Raw genomic sequence first — 20,279 nt, 5'->3', positions numbered from 1 at the left:
GTGTAAACTCTAATACATTCAAGATAAATGTTTATTTGTGAACAGTCTGTTCAATTTTCCAGAAAAACAGAGGGACTAGGGGGACAACTGTACCTTCCTTCAGGAAGCCAGCAAGCCCATGTCCTTAGCTGATGTCCCCCTCCCCTCTCACCCCCTTTCTTTCCCCACCCTCATCAGCACTTACCTCTCTTTCCCAGGAAGAAAAGAAATCAATTCAGAGAAGCCAGGGCATGAGCCAAGTGTGGACAATGCCCTGGAGTATAGCTCCTTCCCTCCTGAAAAATTTGTGGAGCACCTGATGAGTCCTAGCCACTGGACTTGACCAACAGTTGTCATTTACCTGGCCTCTCCTCTGTGACAGGTGCACTTCTGCCTCCTTCTGTCAGGAAACATACTGGAAGGGAAAAAAGATTACAGGGTATCCTTTCAATGGAATACTGGCTAGCAGACCCTCCAGGAACTGTCTGATTCTGTGAGGATGTGTGCCTTTGGTTGTTTTTAGTGGGGTTGTTTGGCAAGCCTGTAGAGAGAGAAATTAACTTTTGGAGGGCTGATGGTGATGAAGATTTTTTTGTCCATAGCAATGCAGATGGATTGAATCCAGTGGAGAATGTAATCTCTGTAAATCCAATTATCATTTGAACTAGGGCTCCCTTGTTCACTAGTAGTTAAATAAAATCTTCAATGTGTTTATATCTGTATGAGAGTCATAATATCAGCTCTTTGAAAATTATCCTGTAGTAGTTTCAAAGGTCCCATGAGATACCCAATGGACTCACTGGACAGCCAAGTAAAACACATGCTGGAGAGGACATTTTCCAGGATGCTGAGCTCTGACATAGCCCTTCTAGGCCCCCAGAGTGAGTTCCGACCAGTAACAGAACTTTGGCTTTGCTCACCCTCTGCTTCTCTGGTTCTGTTTTAATCTTTACTGAATTTGTGTTTGTGTTTTTAGTTCTGGTCCTTGCATGACTGCTAAGTAATTCTCCATTCTTGGCAATGGTGGTTTAAAATTTGGTTTTATGGTTTGACCATTTGGTGATCTCTGTAGACAGATGATAGAAATCTATTCCCCTTTTCATGAGAAACAACAGAAAATACAGCTTGTTAGTCTTTGTCTATTTGGGGCTCAAGTCCATTAAGAATTCAGTGCCCGGGGTGCCTGGGTGGCTCAGCCGGTTAAGCGGCTGCCTTCGGCTCAGGTCACGATCCCAGGGTCCTGGGATCGAGCCCTGCATCGGGCTCCCTGCTCAGCGGGGAGCCTGCTTCTCCCTCTCCCTCTGCCTGTCTCTCTGCCTACTTGTTCTCTCTCTCTGTCTGTCAGATAAATAAATAAAATCTTTAAAAAAAAAAAAAAGAATTCAGTGCCCACTGGGGAGAATATCTCTTTGAGATCTAGGATTGGTCAAATTTTGTGTTTATTTTTGGCCTGTGGCTGAAACTGTGGAACTGAAGTCAAAATCTCTCAATGTATCTGTCCATCCCTGTGTCTATGAGCCTACTGTGAGAAAGGACTTGACCTCTTGGTGCATGAGTGTACAATACATTAGGATATTATGTCTCTTAAATCAAAGGAGCCCTATTCTGATTAGTTTATAGAAAAAAAAATAAGCACTTACTAAATCTAATATTCCTAACCTGTAATACTTTCAAGTGTTAGGCTTTGAAAAAATAGCCATCATAAAAAAACTGCTAACTTAAAAAACGTTTTCTAAATCCACATACAGTAAATCATATTAGCTTAATAATTTTGGTTTTAAAAAAAGAGATATGTCTTTTCTTCGATTTGTCATTGTCAAGTATAATGCAAGTACACATTTCTTTTGGTTTGCTTTATCATGAAGAAAATAGTTCATCTGAACTTCCCAAATAGTTTACTGATCAAAGATCAAAAAGCTAGCCTTACTCTTACATGGTACAATGAAAACTGTAAATTGACGTTCTTCTAAATTGAATGGTTATTCAGACAAACTTATCATGTAATGTATCTGATTGAGTAAATTTCCAGTATCTTCGGATAACTTAAAACCCTAAACTAATGTTGAATGGAGCTAATTGATGGATAATCATGGGCTACCTAGGTAATTTCCAAGCTATGATACTAAAATATAATTACTAAGCATAACTTTGTTTATGTTATTTTGTTCTTATTTTTATATGCTACAGAAACACTATGTATTTAGGTCATGTTGATAAACCTATTCATATTTGCCACTTTAAGAGAAGGTAAAATGGATTCACGTGACTGCAGAAACGTGTGCGTGTGTACTCAAACGCATTGCTCATCTGCGCTCATGCTCATCTGCACACAGGCTGGCCAGAGATGGTTCTCAATTTTCCACCCACCTCCTGGATTTTTTTCTGGATAAAAGAAGTTGGTTACTTTGGATAAAAGTTATCTTTAATATGGGTAGTTGATGCTGTACACTAAGCAATAGTAACAAAGAAATACAACTGTGTATGTGCTTTTGTTCTGTGAGGCAGTAAAGAGCAGTTTCCTTCCCGAATGTAAAAGAGAACAGTGAAGGACAAAACTGAAAAAGTACAGTTTATTTGTCCTGGTTTATAATACCTGAGTCTGAAATGAAACCATGAAATATGTTAAAGATTTAGCAAAACTCATTCATTGTTGATGGGTTTGCTGCCTCGGTTCATGGGTAAGTGCCTTTGTCTACCATGTGGAAGCGATTCTTCACTTGTGTGTAATCTGCCCCCATTGCGGATAGTTTGTGTCCTACCATAAAAATTGCTGTGCTTTATGTTGACTTTATTACATCCCTGATTATCAAAAAACAAAATACACACAAAACCTCACTTGTGAAAGAGATGTCAGTCTTCAAAATTATATCACCTTCTATGTTCACTTTACAATTTTCCTTTTTCTCTTTTTATTTTTTAAAGTTTTTATTTTAATTCCAGCTAGTGAACATACAGTGTTATATGAGTTTTGGGTGTGCAATATAGTGATTCAACACTTGCATACATCACCCAGTGCTCATCACAGCAAATGGCCTCCTTAACCCCATCACCTATTTCACCCATCCCCCACCCACTTCCCCACTGGTAACCATCAGAGTGTTTTTTTTCTTTCTTTTTTTTAATATTTTATTTATTTATTTGAGAGAGAGAGAGAGCAGAAGTTGGGGGGAAGGGCAGAGGAAGAGAGAGAAGCAGGCTCCCTGCTGATCAGGGAGCCCAGGACAGGGCTCTATTCCAGGATCCCAGGGTCACGACCTGAGCCCAAGGAAGATGCTTAACTGACTCAGCCACCCAGATGCCCCCATCAGTGTGTTTTCTATAGTTAAGAGTCTGTTTCTTGGTTTGTCTCTCTCTCTCTCTTATTTTTTCTGTCTGCTTGTTTGTTTTGTTTCTTAAATTCTACATATGAGTAAAATCATACAGTATTTGTCTTCCTCTGACTGACCTATTTTGCTTATTTTATACTCTCTAGTTCCATCCATGTCGTTGCAAATGGCAGCAATTTCATTCTTTTTTTTATGGTTGAGTAATATTCTATCATATATATACCACATCTTTTTTATCCATTCATCAGTCAACGGACACTTGGGCTGCTTCCATATTGTGGAATACACATAAGGGCGCTATAAACATATACTATACTGCTAACATATACTGCTATAAACATAAGGGCGCATGTATTCCTTTGAATTAATGCTGTTTTATTCTTTGGGTAAATACCCAGTAGTGCAATTGCTGGATCATAAGGTAGCTCTATTTTTAATTTTTTGAGGAAACTCCATACTGTTTTCCAGTGGCTGCACCAGTTTGCATTCCCACCAACAGTGCGCAAGTGTTCCTTTTACTCCACATCCTCACGATACTTACTGTTTCTTGTGTTTTTTATTTTAGCCATTCTGACAGGTGTGAGGTGATCTCATTGTAGTTTTGATTTGTATTTCCCTGATGGCAAGTGATGTGGAGCATTTTTTCATGTGTCTGTTGGCCATCTCTATGTCTTCTTTAGATAAATGTCTATTTATGTCTTCTGTCCATTTTTAAGTGGATTATTTGTTTGGGGGGGGTGTTGAGTTTGATAAGTTCTTCATATATTTTGGATCCTAACCCTTTGTCAGATATGTCATTTGCAGATATCTTCTACCATTCCATAGGTTTTTTTAGTTCTGCTGACTGTTTCCTTCCTTATGCAGAAGGTTTTTATCTTGATGAAGTCCCAACAGTTCATTTTTGCTTTTGTTTTCCTTGCCTTTGGAAATGTGTCTTGCAAGAAGTTGCTGCGGTTAAGGTCAAAGAGGTTGCTGCCTGTGTTCTCCTCTAGGATTTTGATGGATTCCTGCCTCACGTTTAGGTCTTTCATCCGTTTTTAATTTATCTTTGTGTATGGTGTAAGAGAATTGTCCAGTTTCATTCTTCTGCATATGGCTGTCCAATTTTCCCAGCACCACTTATTGAAGAGACTGTCTTTTTTCCATTGGATATTTTTTCCTGCTTTGTTGAATATTAGTTGACCATATAATTGTGGGTCCACGTCTGGGTTCTCTATTGTGTTCCATTGATCTCTGTGTCTGTTTTTGTGCTAATACCATACTGTCTTGACGACTACAGCTTTGTAATCTAACTTGAAGTCTGGAATCGTGATGCCTCCAGCTTTGCTTTTCTTTTTTCAAGATTGCTTTGTCTGAATAATCTGAAAGAGTTGTGGTTCCACACAAAATTTTAGGATTGTTCTAGTTCTGTGAAAAATGCTGTTGGCATTTTTTTGCCAGCAAAGATTGCTTTGGGTAGTATAGACATTGTAATAATATTTGTTCTTCCAATCCATGAGCACGGAATGTCTTTCCATTTCTTTGTGTTGTCTTCAATTTCTTTCATCAATGTTTTATAGTTTTCAGAGTACAAGTCTTTCACCTCTTCGGTTAGATTTATTCCTAAGTCTTATTGTTTTTGGTGTGACAGTAAATGGGATTGTTTTCTTCATTTCTCTTTCTGTTCCTTCATTATTGATGTATAGAAATGCAACAGATTTCTGCACATTGATTTTGTATCCTGCAACCTTACTGAATTCATATATCAGTGTTTTGGTGGAGTCTTTCAGGTTTTCTACAGATAATATCATGTCATTTTCAAATAATGAAAGTTTACTTCTTCCTTGCTGATTTGGATGCCTTCCATTTCTTTTTGTCATCTGACTGTTGTGGCTAGAACTTCCAGTACTATGTTGAATAAAAGTGGTAAGAGTGGCATCCTCATCTTTTTCCTGATCTTAGGGGAAAAGCTCTCAGTTTTTCCCCATTGAAGTTGATGTTTGCTGTGGGTTTTTCATATATGGTATTTGTCATATTGAGGTATGTTCCCTCCAGACCTACTTTATTGAGGGCTTTTATCATGAATGGGTATTGTACTTTGTCAAATGCTTTTTCTGCATCTAAAGAGAGGATCATATGGTTTTATCCTTTCTTTTATTAATGTGATGTATCACATTGATTGATTTGTAAATACTGAACCAAGCTTGCAACCCTACAATTTCCTTTAGTACTAAATAGGTGAACAAGGATTTTTTCTGGGGACCCATGATATTTTCTTAATCAAGCACCCAAATATCCTCTGGCAACTCTTTTTTTTTTTTTTTTTTTTTTTTTTTTTTTTGACAGAGAGAGACACAGCGAGAAAGGGAACACAAGCAGGGGGAGTCGGGGCGGGGGAGAAGCAGGTTTCCCGCTGAGCAGGGAGCCTGATGCTGGGCTTGATCCCAGGACCCTGGGATCATGACCTGAGCCAAAGGCAGATGCTTAACAACTGAGCCACCAAGGTGCCCGAGCTGACAACTCTTGATTTCTCCTTAAGACCAGATCCTAAATACAGAAACAGTAAAAACAAAACTTTCAGCTATCTTCAGCTAAAACATTCTTTGAAACTTCCCAGAAAGCCCCTGGAAACTCACAAAGATTTGTTCCTTCACCTTATAAAACAAGGACAAGAGATGCTAAGTCACTATGTTTTTTAAATGGGTTCCATCTTCCTTCATCAGAACTGTATTGGAAGTGTTGTCACATCAGAAGAGATCCTCAGCCTTCCCTAGGTTAAGGTTGTCTCTGTAAATGTCATCGGTATGACTATTACAGACATCGTAGGTTTTATGGGAAGGCCCTGAAGGTTTGTCAGTGCCCTCAGGGTGAAGTAGAGTATTTTATACTCTTCCGTCTTTGTATTACTGGCTACTATAAAAAATTAGCCACAGTTTTGTCACAGGTTGTTCTTAGTTAACTCTGTTTGTCTGGAAGCTCTGCTAATCAGCTGCAGGCCAGGCACAGTGTCCAGCACAGAAGGGCAGCCTCAGGTCCTCATGAAGAGAATGTACCAGCGGCTCCAACCACCAACACTTGAGTGAGTCACCTCTGGGGACAGACTGCTTAGCTGGCCCTCGCCTGGACAAACTTCAGACCACACCAGCAGATGGATCAGGATTTCTAGGACACAGTTCAGAGCAGAAGCTTTCCGAAAGCCAACAAGGAACGAGAATTAATTCAGATTGAACAAGGTCATTTTATTGTGATTATTTTTTGGAACGTTGTTGATGTTGCTTTAGTTATCTTTCATTTACAGATCTGTGAGGGAGCCCTTCCTCTTCCTTCTTAACCTGCAATTTAATAGACTTTGCTTTTGTATATTGAAAAGAAACATTTTTTTCCCCAGAAATGACTAAAAGTCCTTGGATGCATTTTCTCCCATGTACCTCCCTCCACAGAGGTGGCTATTCATTTGAATTTAATATATATTATCCCCATGCAATTTTGAACACTTTGTTACGGATAGATACCCATTAGTAATAGATGGCATAGTTTTCAAGCTTTTAATCTTCATAAAATTGGAAGCATGTTGTAACTCTCCCTCTGCAGTTTTCTCTTCTGGGAAGAAGGTGGTGAATATTTTTGAGATTTGTCCATACTGATATATGTAGTTCTCGCTCATTCATTTTTCCCATCATGTGACCATATTCTATCCATTTCTTGTTGGTGGACATTTAGGTTTTGGCATTGTTTGTCTATATAAGTGGTGCTGCCCTAAACATTTTGTACAGATCTGATGACCTATTTACTGAGTAGAAGAATGTCCAGTGGAAAACAGGGACTGGTTTTAGCTGTTAAACAACTCATAGCTGTGCATGAAAAGAAACATTTTCATCTGATTCCCACTGACCAGCCAGAGTTCAGAAACTCCTACTTAGTTCTTTCAACTTTTCATGGAAGTGTAGTTATTGTCATAGGTTCAATGAGAAACTGTCCTCCTTTTTACTGAAATATAATTGGACTGTGCATTTGGGATGCCATACCTGGGGATAATTGTCATTTAACCAGGTATGATGAGCCACTTTATGTACAAAATCAATGCCACCAAGCCCTCCCCAGAGAGCGTATCGGGTGCCGGCCTCACGGGTGGAAAATAAGGTGGCTTCCTGCCAGCAGCATTCCCCCATCTCAGGAAGCTTGAAAAGAGAGGAAATCATCCAGTCACCTGGTGTTGACAGCTTCTTGGGCTCCGTTTCCTAGCAAATAATAGAAATTTTTAAAAATCCAGGCTGAGGGCCCTTATGAAAACTCGCAGACCGACACTAATTCCAGGGCCTTTGCTGTCGCTCGATGCTGAATGGTTCCCTAGATTTGAAAGCAAACTCAAGGAGGCCTGTAAATTAATGAACATTAATTTACTCACTGCACCTATGTAAATAATAAGGCCAAGCCTGATCAGACCCATTGGTTGGAGATCAAGAATAATTTTTGGAGATTATTATGACCCTGGGCTGGGGGTGGGGTGGGGGGGTGGAGACTGTTCTTTAAAAAATGTGAACGACTTTAAATAGGCAAAAGAATTACTGTATGTCTCTTCGCTGAAAATCTGGACATGACTTAGTGGACCTTGGGGTTGTCTGATTCTATGGGGTGCATGCCTTTGACTCCCTAGGCCTGGGCTGTTTTGTAGCTCTGTAGAGATGGAGTGAGCTAATGTGGGCTAACAGAGACGTACATAAGTATTGTCCAGGAGAAACTATAAATCTCTGTAAACGCAGTTCTCGTGTAGACTGCCTGTAGCAGCTCACTGGCTCCTCACTAATTAGTTAAATAAAATGTGTTGCAGTTCTATTTGCATGAGACGTATGTGGATACGTATGCATGGTTTTACTTTTTCTAAATATTCTGTAATACTTTGGGGGGCCTGGGGGGCTCAGTCAGTTAAGCATCTGACTTTGGCTCAGGTCATGATTTCAGGGTCTTGGGATTGAACCTCCAGTCCTGCTCCATGCTCAGCGGAGAGTCTGCTTCCCTCACCCTCAGCCCCTCCCCCTCCCCTGCTCATACTCGCTTTCTCAAATTTTTTTTTTTTTTAAAGATTTTTATTTATTTGAGACAGAGAGAATGAGAGAGAGAGCACATGAGAGGGGGGGAGGGTCAGAGGGAGAAGCAGGCTCCTTGCCGAGCAGGGAGCCCGATGCGGGACTCGATCCAGGGACTCCAGGATCATGACCTGAGCCGAAGGCAGTCGCTTAACCAACTGAGCCACCCAGGCGCCCTCAAATTTTTTTTAAATAAATAAAATATTCTGTAATACTTCTTAATTCCCACAACTACTCTGTGAATTAAGTTTTGTCACCACAAACTGAAACCCAAGGCTGGGAAACAAACTGAGACCCAAGGCACCATTAAGGCTAGATGCCTCCAGTGCCAGAGCCCAGTTCTCAAGCACCCCCACGCCTGCTTGCAGGTGCCTGGATACAATTCAGACATCCATCTTGTCAGTGCCCTGCACCTTGTTCCCTCTGGAATCACCCTTTCCTCTGCTCCTGAGTGAAACAGCTCACTGTCCCTTCCCTACATATTTTGAAAATTTCAGCTCCTGCCCCACTATCTCCTAGGGCTTCCTCTGGGCAGAGGGCTGGGGGGAGAGTGGTTTTTTTGCCATGCATGTCTGTCCTCTGTTCCCAGCGAGTGGCTGGCTCACTGCCACCTCCTCAGGCCCCTGTCTTCTTCCAGATTCCTCCATCTCTCCCCACCCTGCCCCTGGTGGGGTCCCCACACCCACCTCCCTCACCCCCCACAGGCAGAGGCAAAATTACTTTATCATGAAGAACAACTCACCTCTTTGGCTTCTGCTATCCAGGCCATATGGGAGAGAGAGGGAGAATCATGTTTCAGAAGGAAACAGATCTTACAGTTGGTTTTTTTATCCCAACAAATGACCTTTTGACTCTGTTAGAGGAATTTTTTGTTTCCTGCTGGCCCAATCCTTTCCAACTTCAAACTATGGCAACTTTTCTAATAGAAATTGTTTTCTTCCTATTATACAAAAATCGAATTCCCTGACAGAAGGTGATAATCTTTCAGCATGGAATGCACCCAAACAACGTTGCCACCAGCCTGAAGATGCTTCCCACAGAGGAAATTCTAGAATGTGCTGAGCAACTGCAGTTTTTTGTTCAAATAAGGACACATACACACAGCACACTATTTTGAAAGATTTTAAATGTAAATCTTGCCTATGGTCTCTCAAAAAAATTCTTGTGAACAAAATAAAAATTTTCAGCTCACAGGACAGTGGGCAGGGGGTGGGTGTCAAACTGGGGAAACCAACATTTCAAAAGAGAATATCTGAGCAAGCATGAGTCTATGGTGGGTGTGCCTCAGGGCTCTGCAGGAGGTGGCTCTGTAGAGTTCAGTGATTTTATTACAACTGATCATATCACTGGTCTCCTGTCCACCATTGGTGCACCACCCTGGGTGCCCGGCTTCACCAGAGTTAGGACACAGGCTGAGACAGAAGACGGCTGTGACAGATTCAGAGTCCACAGATCGCTGACAAGGCTCAGTCATTTGGGTCAAATTAACCAGGCAAAATGCAACCAGGAGAAGTGCCAGTCTGCCTTTGAGTATTAAAAACCACAATCCCAAACAGGCAAAAATGAAACAGGTTGCTGGGTTGGGTGATGGGATTGGCGCTCCTTTGCTCCAGTTTCTAGCAAACAATGCCCCCTGGCTTCTGCAATTAGCTGTGGTGGCCACAGCGCAGGGTCCAAGCAGAGCATGGTGGAGCACCACACTCTGAGCACCCTGAGGCAAGACCCTGACCTGGATAGAGCCAGGGGACACAGAGGGCTCCTGCTGCAGGGGGGTCAGAGGAGGGAGCAGCTAAGCTCAGCCCACTACCTGCAGCACGACAAACACCAGGACAGAGAAATGGACTGATGGGGGTGAGCTCAGAGGAGGTGGCTGACTCCTGGGGCTGGGCACTCAGGTCTAGAGGGGAGTGGGTGTCAATAGGAGAAGAGAGGGCCAGTCTCTGAGGGCACTTGGCCACAGCATGACAGAGAAAAGTGGGACAGCGGGAAGAGGCCAGGTGGTTCAGCTATGCCACTGAGACAGTAGATTCAAGACAGGGAGTGGAGGAAGATGGGGTAGAGAGATGGTCAGGAGCCAGCTCCTAAAGGGTCTGGATGAGGGAGCAGCCTTGTGTGGGAAAACACAGGAGCTATGTGGTCAGGAATGAGTCTCTGAAAAATTCCTTTGGCAGCCATGGTTCACTCCAGGGATGGACTGGAGGGAGACACCAGAGTGGCAGCGAGACCCACAAGAACACTGTGGCATGACTGCCGGAGGAGGTGACAGAACCTGAACCAGGAGGAAGGGGAGATGGGCAGGAAGACACCGATTCAGAACTCTTTAAGAGTCCAATCAGAGAACTCAGTGGCAGACACGGGAACATGGAGCAATCGAGAACACTTCAAGTAACAAACCGCCCCCCCCAAGATGTGACGGGCTTATTTGTTTCACATGCCAAGTCAGGAGATGGCAGGCAGGTTGGAATGAACACAGCTCTGGGATGCTATCCCTTCACCTTTCCATTCTGTCATCCTCAGTGACTGGTTCTTTGTCCTTATGCATGTGGCCTCGGGCTCACAAGATAGCTGCTGTGCCTCCAGCCTTCCTTCTAGGCAGGGAAGGAGGCAAGGACCTTTCTGTTGAACAGGCTTTGACTTTTTTTTTTATGTTATGTTAATCGCCATACATTACATCATTAGTTTTTGATGTAGTGTTCCATGATTTATTGTTTGTGATAACACCCAGTGCTCCATGTAGAACGTGCCCTCTTTAATACCCATCACCAGGCTAAGCCACCCCCCACCCCCTCCCCTCTAGAACCCTCAGTTTGTTTCTCAGAGTCCATAGTCTCTCATGGTTTGTCTCCCCCTTCGATTCCCCCCCCTTCATTTTTCCCTTCCTGCTATCTTCTTCTCTTTTTTTAACATATAATATATTTGTTTCAGAGGTACAGGTCTGTGATTCAACAGTCTTGCACAATTCACAGTGCTCACCATAGCACATACCCTCCCCAGTGTCTATCACCCAGCCACCCCATCCCTCCCACCCACCCCCACTCCAGCAACCTTCAGTTTGTTTCCTGAGATTAAGAATTCCTCATATCAGTGAGGTCATATGATACATGTCTTTCTCCGATTGACTTATTTCACTCAGAATAATAACCTCCAGTTCACGTCATTGCAAATGGCAAGATCTCATTCCTTTTGATGGCTGCATAATATTCCATTGTATATATATACCACTTCTTCTTTATCCATTCATCTGTCAATGGACATCTTGGCTCTTTCCATAGTTTGGCTATTGTGGACATTGCTGCTATAAACATCGGGGTGCACGTACCCCTTTGGATCCCTACATTTGTATCTTTGGGGTAAATACCCAGGAGTGCAATTGCTGGGTCATAGGGTAGCTCTATTTACAACTTTTTGAGGAACCTCCATGCTGTTTTCCAGAGGGGCTGCACCAGCTTGCATTCCCACCAACAGTGTAGGAGGGCTCCCCTTTCTCCACATCCCCGCCAACATCTGTCGTTTCCTGACTTGTTAATTTTAGCCATTCTGACTGGTGTGAGCTGGTATCTCATTGAGGTTTTGATTTGGATTTCCCTGATGCCGAGCGATGTTGAGCACTTTTTCATGTGTCTGTTGGCCATTTGGATATCTTCTTTGGAAAAATATCTGTTTATGTCTTCTGCCCATTTCTTGATTGGATCATTTGTTCTTTGGGTGTTGAGTTTGATAAGTTCTTCATAGATTTTGGATACTAGCCCTTTATATGATGTGTCATTTGCAAATATCTTCTCCCGTTCTGTCGGTTGTCTTTTGGTTTTGTTGACTGTTTCTTTTGCTGTGCAGAAGCTTTTTATCTTGATGAAGTCCCAATAGTTCATTTTTGCCCTTGCTTCCCTTGGAAAAGGCTTTGACTTTTTAATTGGGAAGGGATGCCCTCCTTGATCTCATTGGCCAGGACTGTGTCATAAAGCCACCTGTAACTGCAAGGAAGGCTGAGGGACTTTTGTGGAGTTCATTGGTACCCTGAAAACAATCAGCGTTTGGTTAGAGAGGAGAAACACAGGAGTATTGGCTGGGTACCTAGCAGTGTCTGCCCCTGGGGGAGGTGGCAGGTGGGGGGTGTCTAGGGGACACTGCAGGTTTGACAAGCCCAGCTTAGAGGCATAAACAGTTTGAGATGCCCGCTGGCCTCCAGAGAAGATGGGCAATTGGATACACCCTCCTGAAGCTTCAGTGAGGACAGTCTCCTGAAGCAATAGATTTGGAGTCACCAGCTCATGATGAAGGAGGGCCTTCCCAGCGCATTCCATGACTCTGCTCTAGAGAAACCATGCATCCTCCAGAACGACCAAAGTAAGAATGGTAGTGTTGTATCAGGCTTCCAGAGGAAGGAATCTCATCGCCTTGGTTCTAGGGTGGTTTCTGTGTATGAACCTTGACCCACCATGAGGTTATCATCTCCTTGGGGAAGAGCTCGCCTCCTTCCTGGTTGCCTCCAGTGGTTCACACAGAGCAGGGCACATCAAGGACATGAGATAAACACTGGAGGCCGACAGGCTGGGGGACAGGACCTCCGCCACCCCGGGACTCAAACAAAGTGTTTCCTTGAGCAAGACTTAATGTCCGTCTTTGTCACTGTGTGTTGACCTTGGCTGGCTGGGACAGGGGATCTTCCCCCATCTCCCGCCGCAGCCAGGGTCCTCATCTGTAATCAGCATTGTCAGGAAGGCCACTTCTTTGCTTGGTAATTATCCTCTCTAATCATGCTGAGAAGGCCCCTTCCTCAGTGATTTGCTCGTCCGCAGCCTGAGCTGGGCCGGGGATGCCGCTGGGAGCAGCCTGCCCCGTCTGCCAACAGGCCTGCAGGGGCCCCTCCCAGGAGCCCGGCCTGAGAGCAGGCCAGGCAGGCTGTCTTGACTGCCTTGCCCCTCTCCGGCCTCATGGACCATAAACGGCTTCTGAAGGAGCTTTTCTTAAAGCAAGGTGTTTCTCCGCTCCTCAGCAGTCCTGCCTCGAAACCTCTTCCTCCCTCCTGATGTTGGTGGTCAGGCTGCCCCAAGTCCCTCCCCCTGCCTCCTCTACAAATTCCCCCAGGTGCCCTCATTCGTTCCCTGGCCCCAGTCTCCACCTCAGTGCCCCTCAGCCTCGACCTCTCTCCTGAGCTCCGGGCTCCCCAGCGAGAGCCTGAACCCCCACAGGCCTCTTCAACTGGCCCCCTCCTCTTGCCCAGGCTTGCCTCCTCTTCCACTTGTGTGGGATGGAACCTCCCTGCATCAACTCCTGGAGATGCCTGTCACCTCGACAGGCTCAGCAGAGACTCCTTCTCCCATGTGAAGCCAGAGTGCTAGCTCCTTTTTGTCTGCAGAGCCTTGACCACACAACCACGATAGCCCCTATTGTGGTCCTTTTTTGCCCAATTTCCCCCAAACTGTGAGTGCCTCAGGGATAGGAACCACACCTGAATCTTCTCTGTAATCTCAGGGACTGTGTGGGAGATGGCTGGTTAGTGAATGAATGAATGAGCAAGTGAATAAATGCTCAGGAGACTGGATCTGTACAGACTCAGATGTATCCTCAACCACACAGGCTGAGGAAGACAGCACACTGTCTATACCATCTCCCGTGGTGGGGCAAGTTCTGGGGTGAGGGGGTCAGATGACTATTCCTTCTGGAACACGAGAAACAGCCCCACATGTGTTATGTCCCCTGGTCACACACTGACCCTCTTGAGGTGAGTAAAGTAAGGGTTTCCCAAGACTCACACACACACTCACACTCACAAACACACACACACAAACACCCATTTGTAGCCTCCATCCAGTCACATTCCCTGGTCTCATGGCCCCTTCTGGAAGACACCATAATGCAGTGCACATTCACTGGTTTGAGCTCCTAGAACCCATTCCCCATCTCCTTGGAAGCCATGCCCAAATTTGCATTCAGGAGTCCACCCTCCTCCATTTGACCCAGCCCCACCTCCGGCTCAAGGCCTTGTAACTTTGGGGCCAATCAGAAGCCCCACCCCCAGCCACAGAAACTGACTCAGCCCTGGGGACTCAGGCCAATGAGACAAAGATTTGCTGAGGGGCTTCTGGGAAGGAAGACTCGTGTCACTCTGCGGAGGTCTTTTCTGTACAGTGCAGTGCACAGACATCAAACCTGAAACTGTTGGGAACCCTGTCCAAAGATGAAGCCAATACCCAGGGAAGAGGGTACCCAAGAGCATCATGGAAGGTCTGAGCTATAGCCCGAGTGCCCACCTACTTTAGATGCCAAGAATGCCCAGCCAAGGCTTGCTGAGCAAATGAGCCCAAGGTTTGGTCACAATGTCCCAGTTCAGACCTGGTGTTTAGGAGTGGGTGAGACTAGAGGTGTGAATACTTAAATTCCCAGAGGCAGAACCACGGGTGTCAGGGCCAGGGGGACCAAGAGAAGCAATGCCAGTGTGGTCTCCAAATCCAACCAAAGATGAGGAACAAGAGGCCGGCCAGAGCTGGCCAGTGTCTGAGTCGCTGTGGAAGGGCTTGGGAGCTGGCAGGAGGGAGGGGAGACCAGGGGGAGTTCCCAGAGATGGGCTGGGGCCTTCTGAAATAGTCTGGTCACTGTTTGTGCAGAGTCTGTGGCCTTGGGCAAGGAGAGGGAGGGGCCATTAGCACTGACAAGGTATGTGCTGCTCGCCTCTCTCAGACAGACACAAACCTGGTAGTGTCCCAGCTCCCAGACACTCGGCCCAGCTCAGGCTTCAGGCCAACTGCCTACCCACTTGGGCAGGGGGTACTGCACCCAGCTCCAGCAGCTATGAGCTGTTAGTGTGGGAAGAGTGGACGAACGAATGAAAAGCTAAAGCTTCCGAAACAGGGGTAACTGGAAATGAGCTCCGTGTGCCTCCCCGGACTCACGGAAACCACGGCGGTCAGGCCAACAGTATCGGCCACAGACAAGGCAGGGCCACGGCAGTGACTACCCTGCTACCTGAAGCAAAGCTCAGGGGTTTTACCCAAAAATAAAGCTAAGATTCTGACGTTTGTCTCCTTCACCGGCTTTTCACCACTATCCAGAGTTATGTAGACAGAAGTCCCTTCCAGGGCGCCTGGGTGGCTCAGTTGGTTAAGCGACTGCCTTTAGCTCAGGTCATGATCCTGGAGTCCCGGGATCGAGTCCCGCATCGGGCTCCCTGCTCAGCAGGGAGTCTGCTTCTCCCTCTGACCTTCCTCCTTCTCATGCTCTCTGTCTCTCATTCTCTCTCTCTCAAATAAATAAATAAAATCTTTAAAAAAAAAAAAAAAGAAGAAGTCCCTTCCACCTGGAAGTCCAGCTGGTCCCTGGGCCCACGAGCACAGCTCCGGACCCGGGCCAGCCCTATGTGTGTCACAGGCTTGCTCACAGCAGCCCAAGCTCACTGAGGAGCTGAAGAACTGGGCTGCGTGCAGTGGGGACCTTCTTGCTGGAAAGCAAGGCAGGCAGCATGAAGAGGGAGAAGCTGGGCCATCTGGGCTTGTCCTTCCTGGCGCCAGGCTCAGGCCTTCCCCCATGCACCCGAGGCCAGCTGTGCAGGTTCAGAACCCTGTACCACTACTTACCAGCAAGCCACCAACCCTCCTTGGGCCTCAGTTTCTTCATCTGGGAAATGGAGTCCTGGCACCTGACCCTGGAATTCTCACACATATCAAATAATGTCACTTAGGGCGGCACCTAGCTGGCTCTTCAAGCACCTTCCCTGCCCGCCTCTCAGCCCCCATCACCTGCACCCCACCAACCACCAGTCAAAAGACCAGGGGGCAGGGGCTGAAGCTGTCAGTGGGGCCGGAGGAACTCAAATGGAGGTGGCATGCATGCCGCAGCTGGTGGGGGAACTGCGAGAATGGAGCCTCTTGACCAGCAAAACTTGCCCTGGCAGAGGGTTGAGGGAGCGGACTGTCTCGGGAGAAAATCATTGATAATCACAGTGTCATCACACTGCAGACAGAAACGGAGGGAGGACAAATAAATGGACATAGGTTTTCTGAGTGTCTTTGTCAGTTTGTTTCATTTTGTTTGGAACACTAAGATTTATTTTCAAACAGCACACAGACGGTCTGCGGGGCAGGGTCAGGCCGGGCTGATGTCTGGGCCCTGAGGTCTCTGGAGAGACCCAACCCCACCCACAGCAGCTGCCAGAAAAAAGAGGACCCTTGCCCAGGCTGCTCGGCCGAAGCTTCAGGCAAGCGTGGTGGCTCGGCAGCCCCCAGGCCCCGCCCTGCAGCCAGGCACACATGCAGGCGCAGTTGGGGGGGCGGCCGGGAACTAACTAGGGGACACAGCAGCTTCAGGAACACTGGTGATTCCACTGGACTTGCCGAAAACAGGCTCTTTGGAAAACAACCTAATCTTTGGGAGAATACCTCTTGGCTTAGGTCTCTCCTCTCAATTTCCCTTTGCTTTTCAGAAGTTTAAAAACAAAATCAAAAAAAAAAAAAAAAAACCACACATTTTTCGGGAAAAGGTGTTCTTCACACGCCCAGAGAGCCACACCAGCCGCTCACTGAACCCGCTCGGTGAAGTTCTCGGGGAAGACGCCCCGGCATTTCTCCAGCTCCTTGTGCTGGTTCCAGTCACTCTCCTTCACGCCCATGAGCCAGCCTTCATCCTGAGAGTGAAACGGAGCACCCAGGTCACATGGGGTTGGGGACAGAGGGCACTCAAACCCTGCAGGGCATGGATCTCACTGGAGATCTGCTGGGAGGATGTCCCCTCCTTCTTCCTGATCATTTCCTCCAGCCTATCATACCCACCTGAAAGAATGCCTCCTCCAGGCAGCATTCCCTGCTACCCCAGACCCAATCCCACCCAAGCTAGGAGCCATCTGCCCTTTAGCAGGTGGCTTTAACTCTGGCATTTGGGTGAGTCCTCCTCTCTCTAGAAAGGCAGCCTGATGGCTGCACTGGTCTGAATGTGTCTAAACGCCCTCAATCCCAGGCCAAGGAGTTTCCCACTGTCTGGTACCCACAGAGCACACATTTGCTTTCATATTGACCCCTCACAGGGACCACCTACCCAAGCCCTGACAAGTTCCCTAGCCCCAGACCCTGATCCCTGGGCCTGTAGGGGCCATCCATCCCTGCCCAGGGTGGAGGCCATCACTGACCATGCTAAGCCTGGGATCTCCCTAGGTCTTCATTATGTCATTGCCTGTCACAGAGCCTATGCATGTCCTCTCTGACCCATGTCCACCCACCTACATGACCCCCACTGTGGGCCGGGAGCCAGGATTCTGCTTCTTAAAATCCCACCCAGTCCAGAGTTGGCCCAGGGAGGACATGAGTGGAGACCCCGGGGGTTGAGGGGAATTGGCAGATTTAGCACTGGGCCCAGGAAATCCTTGTTACTCAAACCTCCCAGCCCTTGTGGCCTCAGTCAGTACCTGCTGCCCTCAAGTCCCAGCTCACTGAGCCCCACAGTGAGGTTCCTGCTGAGAAGCCACAGCGACCCGAAGCAAGCAGCCTGTCCGAATTTAGGAGGGAGTCCCTGCTCTGTGCCAGCCCCAGTCTCCACCGGGAGCTCACTCTGAGATTGACTAACAAGGAGAAGCCACAGCAGAGGGAGGGTCTGGGAGGTATTTGGCCTGGGAAACAGTTGGGGACACAGCTGGGGCTGTTCAGGGGTCCTGCAGGAAACCACACACTGCCCCTGTGGGCAGGGGGCAAAGCCAGCCTGGAGGAGGCAGCCCAAAGTTGGGCTGCCGAGCGGGCACCTCACCAGCTCACTGCCGGGCAGGAGGGCTCAGTGAGAGGTGGCTCAGGGATCCTGTCCTAGGAAGGGAAGGAGACCTTGAGGGGTAGGGGAGGAGGAGGGGAGAAAGACACCTAGATGCAAAAAAAACTGAGACAAAGGCAGAGCCAAGGAAGGAGGAAGCAAGAAGGAAAGCTGACAGTCCGAAGAGACGGACAGAGGGTCCACGGAGACGGGCGGGGGGAGGCAGAGAGACCCAGGGAAATGTGACAGCACGGGAGAAGGGGCCAAAGGGAAGGGAGAGAAATGGGGGAGAGGCAAAGGGAGGGGAAAATGAGTAAGGGGAGAAGAGAAAAGGAAAGAGGAGGAGGAGGGGTGAGCCGCCACGTGCTGGGCCTGTGGGTCTGCAGCTGGTCGGTCTCTGCTGCCCCCTGCTGGCCACTCCCGCCCCAGCCGGCCGGGGCCCTCACCTGCTCCTCCGGGTTCTGGAAGGGGATCACCAGCACCACGTCACCAGCCTTCAGTTGCAGCTCGTCCGTGTCAGTGGCCACGTAGTCGTGCTGGGCCTGTACCTGCAGAGGTTGGGCGAGAGCTCAACACCCCTTTCCTCCGAGGCCTTTGGTCCCACCTGCAACCTAGCGCAGTGCACCAGGCCTCGTGGTGGCTTCAGTGTGCCCTGGAAACATGGTGACCAGGAGCATGCAAAAGCGGCAGGACCAGGGCTCAAGATACCACCTTGACAACTGGGTAGCAGGGGTAGTGGGGGCAGGGGGGCTTTGGGCACACCCACATAGCCTCCCAGCTCAGTGTCCTCATCTGTAAAAGGGCACTGTCGGGTCAGATGGAGGCTGTGGGGTCAGCTGGCCTGGGCTTACCTTGAACATGAACCCCGGGGGCAGGTCCAAGCGTCCCACCCCGCTGCCACCCTCCACGGTGCCGTTCACAGTTGCTGAGAAGGTCTCTACCACCACCGCAGGGAGAGAGCTCTGGGGGGGGAGGGGAGGAAGCACAGTCAGCATGTGGGGAGCTGGTCGCGGGAGGGCAGGGACCACAGGGGCAAGGGAAGGGGAGGGTCTCTGTGACTGATGCCAGACTGGTGTGCCTCCGGGTTCCTCGACAGGAACTGTGACCTGGACCAGCACAGAGCAAGGAGCACAGGCAAGACACGGGGCTGGGGAGCCACGAGCGGGAGGGTAGGTGGACAGCAGGAAATAAAAGACAGGGCCTTGGTCCCTGTCATCTTACGGACGCCGCTTCACTTGCTGCTGTCTCCCCGGGCTCTTGGGCTCCAGCCGCAGGGTGGGTCCCACCCGCCACCTCCGAGGCCTCCGCTGGCTGCAACATAAATGCCAGCATGGGGTCAGACACAGGACAGACGCTGTAACCAGGACAAGGAAAGGGGCCATGGAGGGCAGCACCCCGAGTGGTGTCTAGAGCTCGCCAGTGCCTCTGTGTGGTACAGGGAGCCCCTGGAGGAAAGGCCAGGTCCCTGCCATGGGAAGCAGCTGGAGAAGGTGCTGGCAGCACAGAGATGCCAAGTGATGGGCCGCACAGGCCCCTGGATGCCACCAAGACCCCCCCCTCACAGGCCCTGCCCTCTATGCCCAAGACCTGGCCAAGCCTCAGCTTCTTCCCACCTGACTGGCCTGGTGGCTGAGCCAGCAGCCAGCACCTGTCCCAGCCCGAACAACGCAGGGCAGGTCAAGCAGCCCTTGCCTGGCCCTGGACACCGGCTCCCCGAGGAGGGGGCAGCACCGTGCTGGGCACCATGGTGGGGGCCCGGCCAAGGCAGAGTGGACACTGCCCAGCCTCCGTCAGGCTGACCTGGGCCAACACTCACACTCAGCCACTTCCGAGCTCTGGGATCAATCACTCAAGCTTCCTAGCCCCCACTTCCTCATCTGTAAAAGGAGGAAATGTCTAGGTTAGGGTGAAAATTAAATGAGAAAATCCTGGAAAGTGCCTGCTATAAATCAGTGGATGCTCTGACCACTCCTCCCTCTCTCTGTGGAAGGCCTGAGCTGGGAGGCTGGGGCTGGCGAGGAGGAGAAGGGCCCATGTGGCCTGAATCACTGCAAGCAGGAGTGACAGGCCCCATCCAGGGGCCTCTTGGCTCATGGCCCTGGCCTCACCCTCAGGCCCACAGCGGCCTTGTCCATCCTGTGCCCCTCCTCCAGGCTCTTCCTCGCGGCCACACCCCCAGAGACTGGGG

General features: G+C 48.3%; 1 protein-coding gene across 17 annotated transcripts in view; it reads right to left on the bottom strand.

The window, feature by feature from the left end:
• Positions 1-16,366: 16,366 nt before the first annotated feature.
• Positions 16,367-20,279, bottom strand: part of BIN1 (bridging integrator 1) — a 56,960-nt gene continuing 53,047 nt past the window's right edge. For 12 of the 17 annotated variants that reach the window (XM_045869050.3, XM_045869036.3, XM_045869039.3 and 9 more), the window contains 4 exons: positions 19,313-19,402; positions 18,943-19,053; positions 18,538-18,639; positions 16,367-16,985 (listed from right to left, as the gene is read on the bottom strand). In XM_045869050.3, coding sequence (XP_045725006.1) covers positions 16,878-16,985; positions 18,538-18,639; positions 18,943-19,053; positions 19,313-19,402 — 411 coding nt within the window. In that variant the 3' untranslated portion in view covers positions 16,367-16,877. The remainder of the gene's footprint in view (positions 16,986-18,537; positions 18,640-18,942; positions 19,054-19,312; positions 19,403-20,279) is intronic. The other 5 variants (XM_045869040.3, XM_045869042.3, XM_045869047.3 and 2 more) reach the window with 1 other exon arrangement.

This window comes from Mirounga angustirostris, unplaced genomic scaffold (assembly GCF_029215605.1).
Source record: "Mirounga angustirostris isolate CCGP_5_RB_7025 unplaced genomic scaffold, mMirAng1.0.hap1 SCAF_3, whole genome shotgun sequence".
Classification (NCBI taxonomy): domain Eukaryota; kingdom Metazoa; phylum Chordata; class Mammalia; order Carnivora; family Phocidae; genus Mirounga; species Mirounga angustirostris.
The sequence above is the reverse complement of the archived record's forward strand: the minus strand, read 5'-3'. Positions and strand labels throughout refer to the sequence as shown.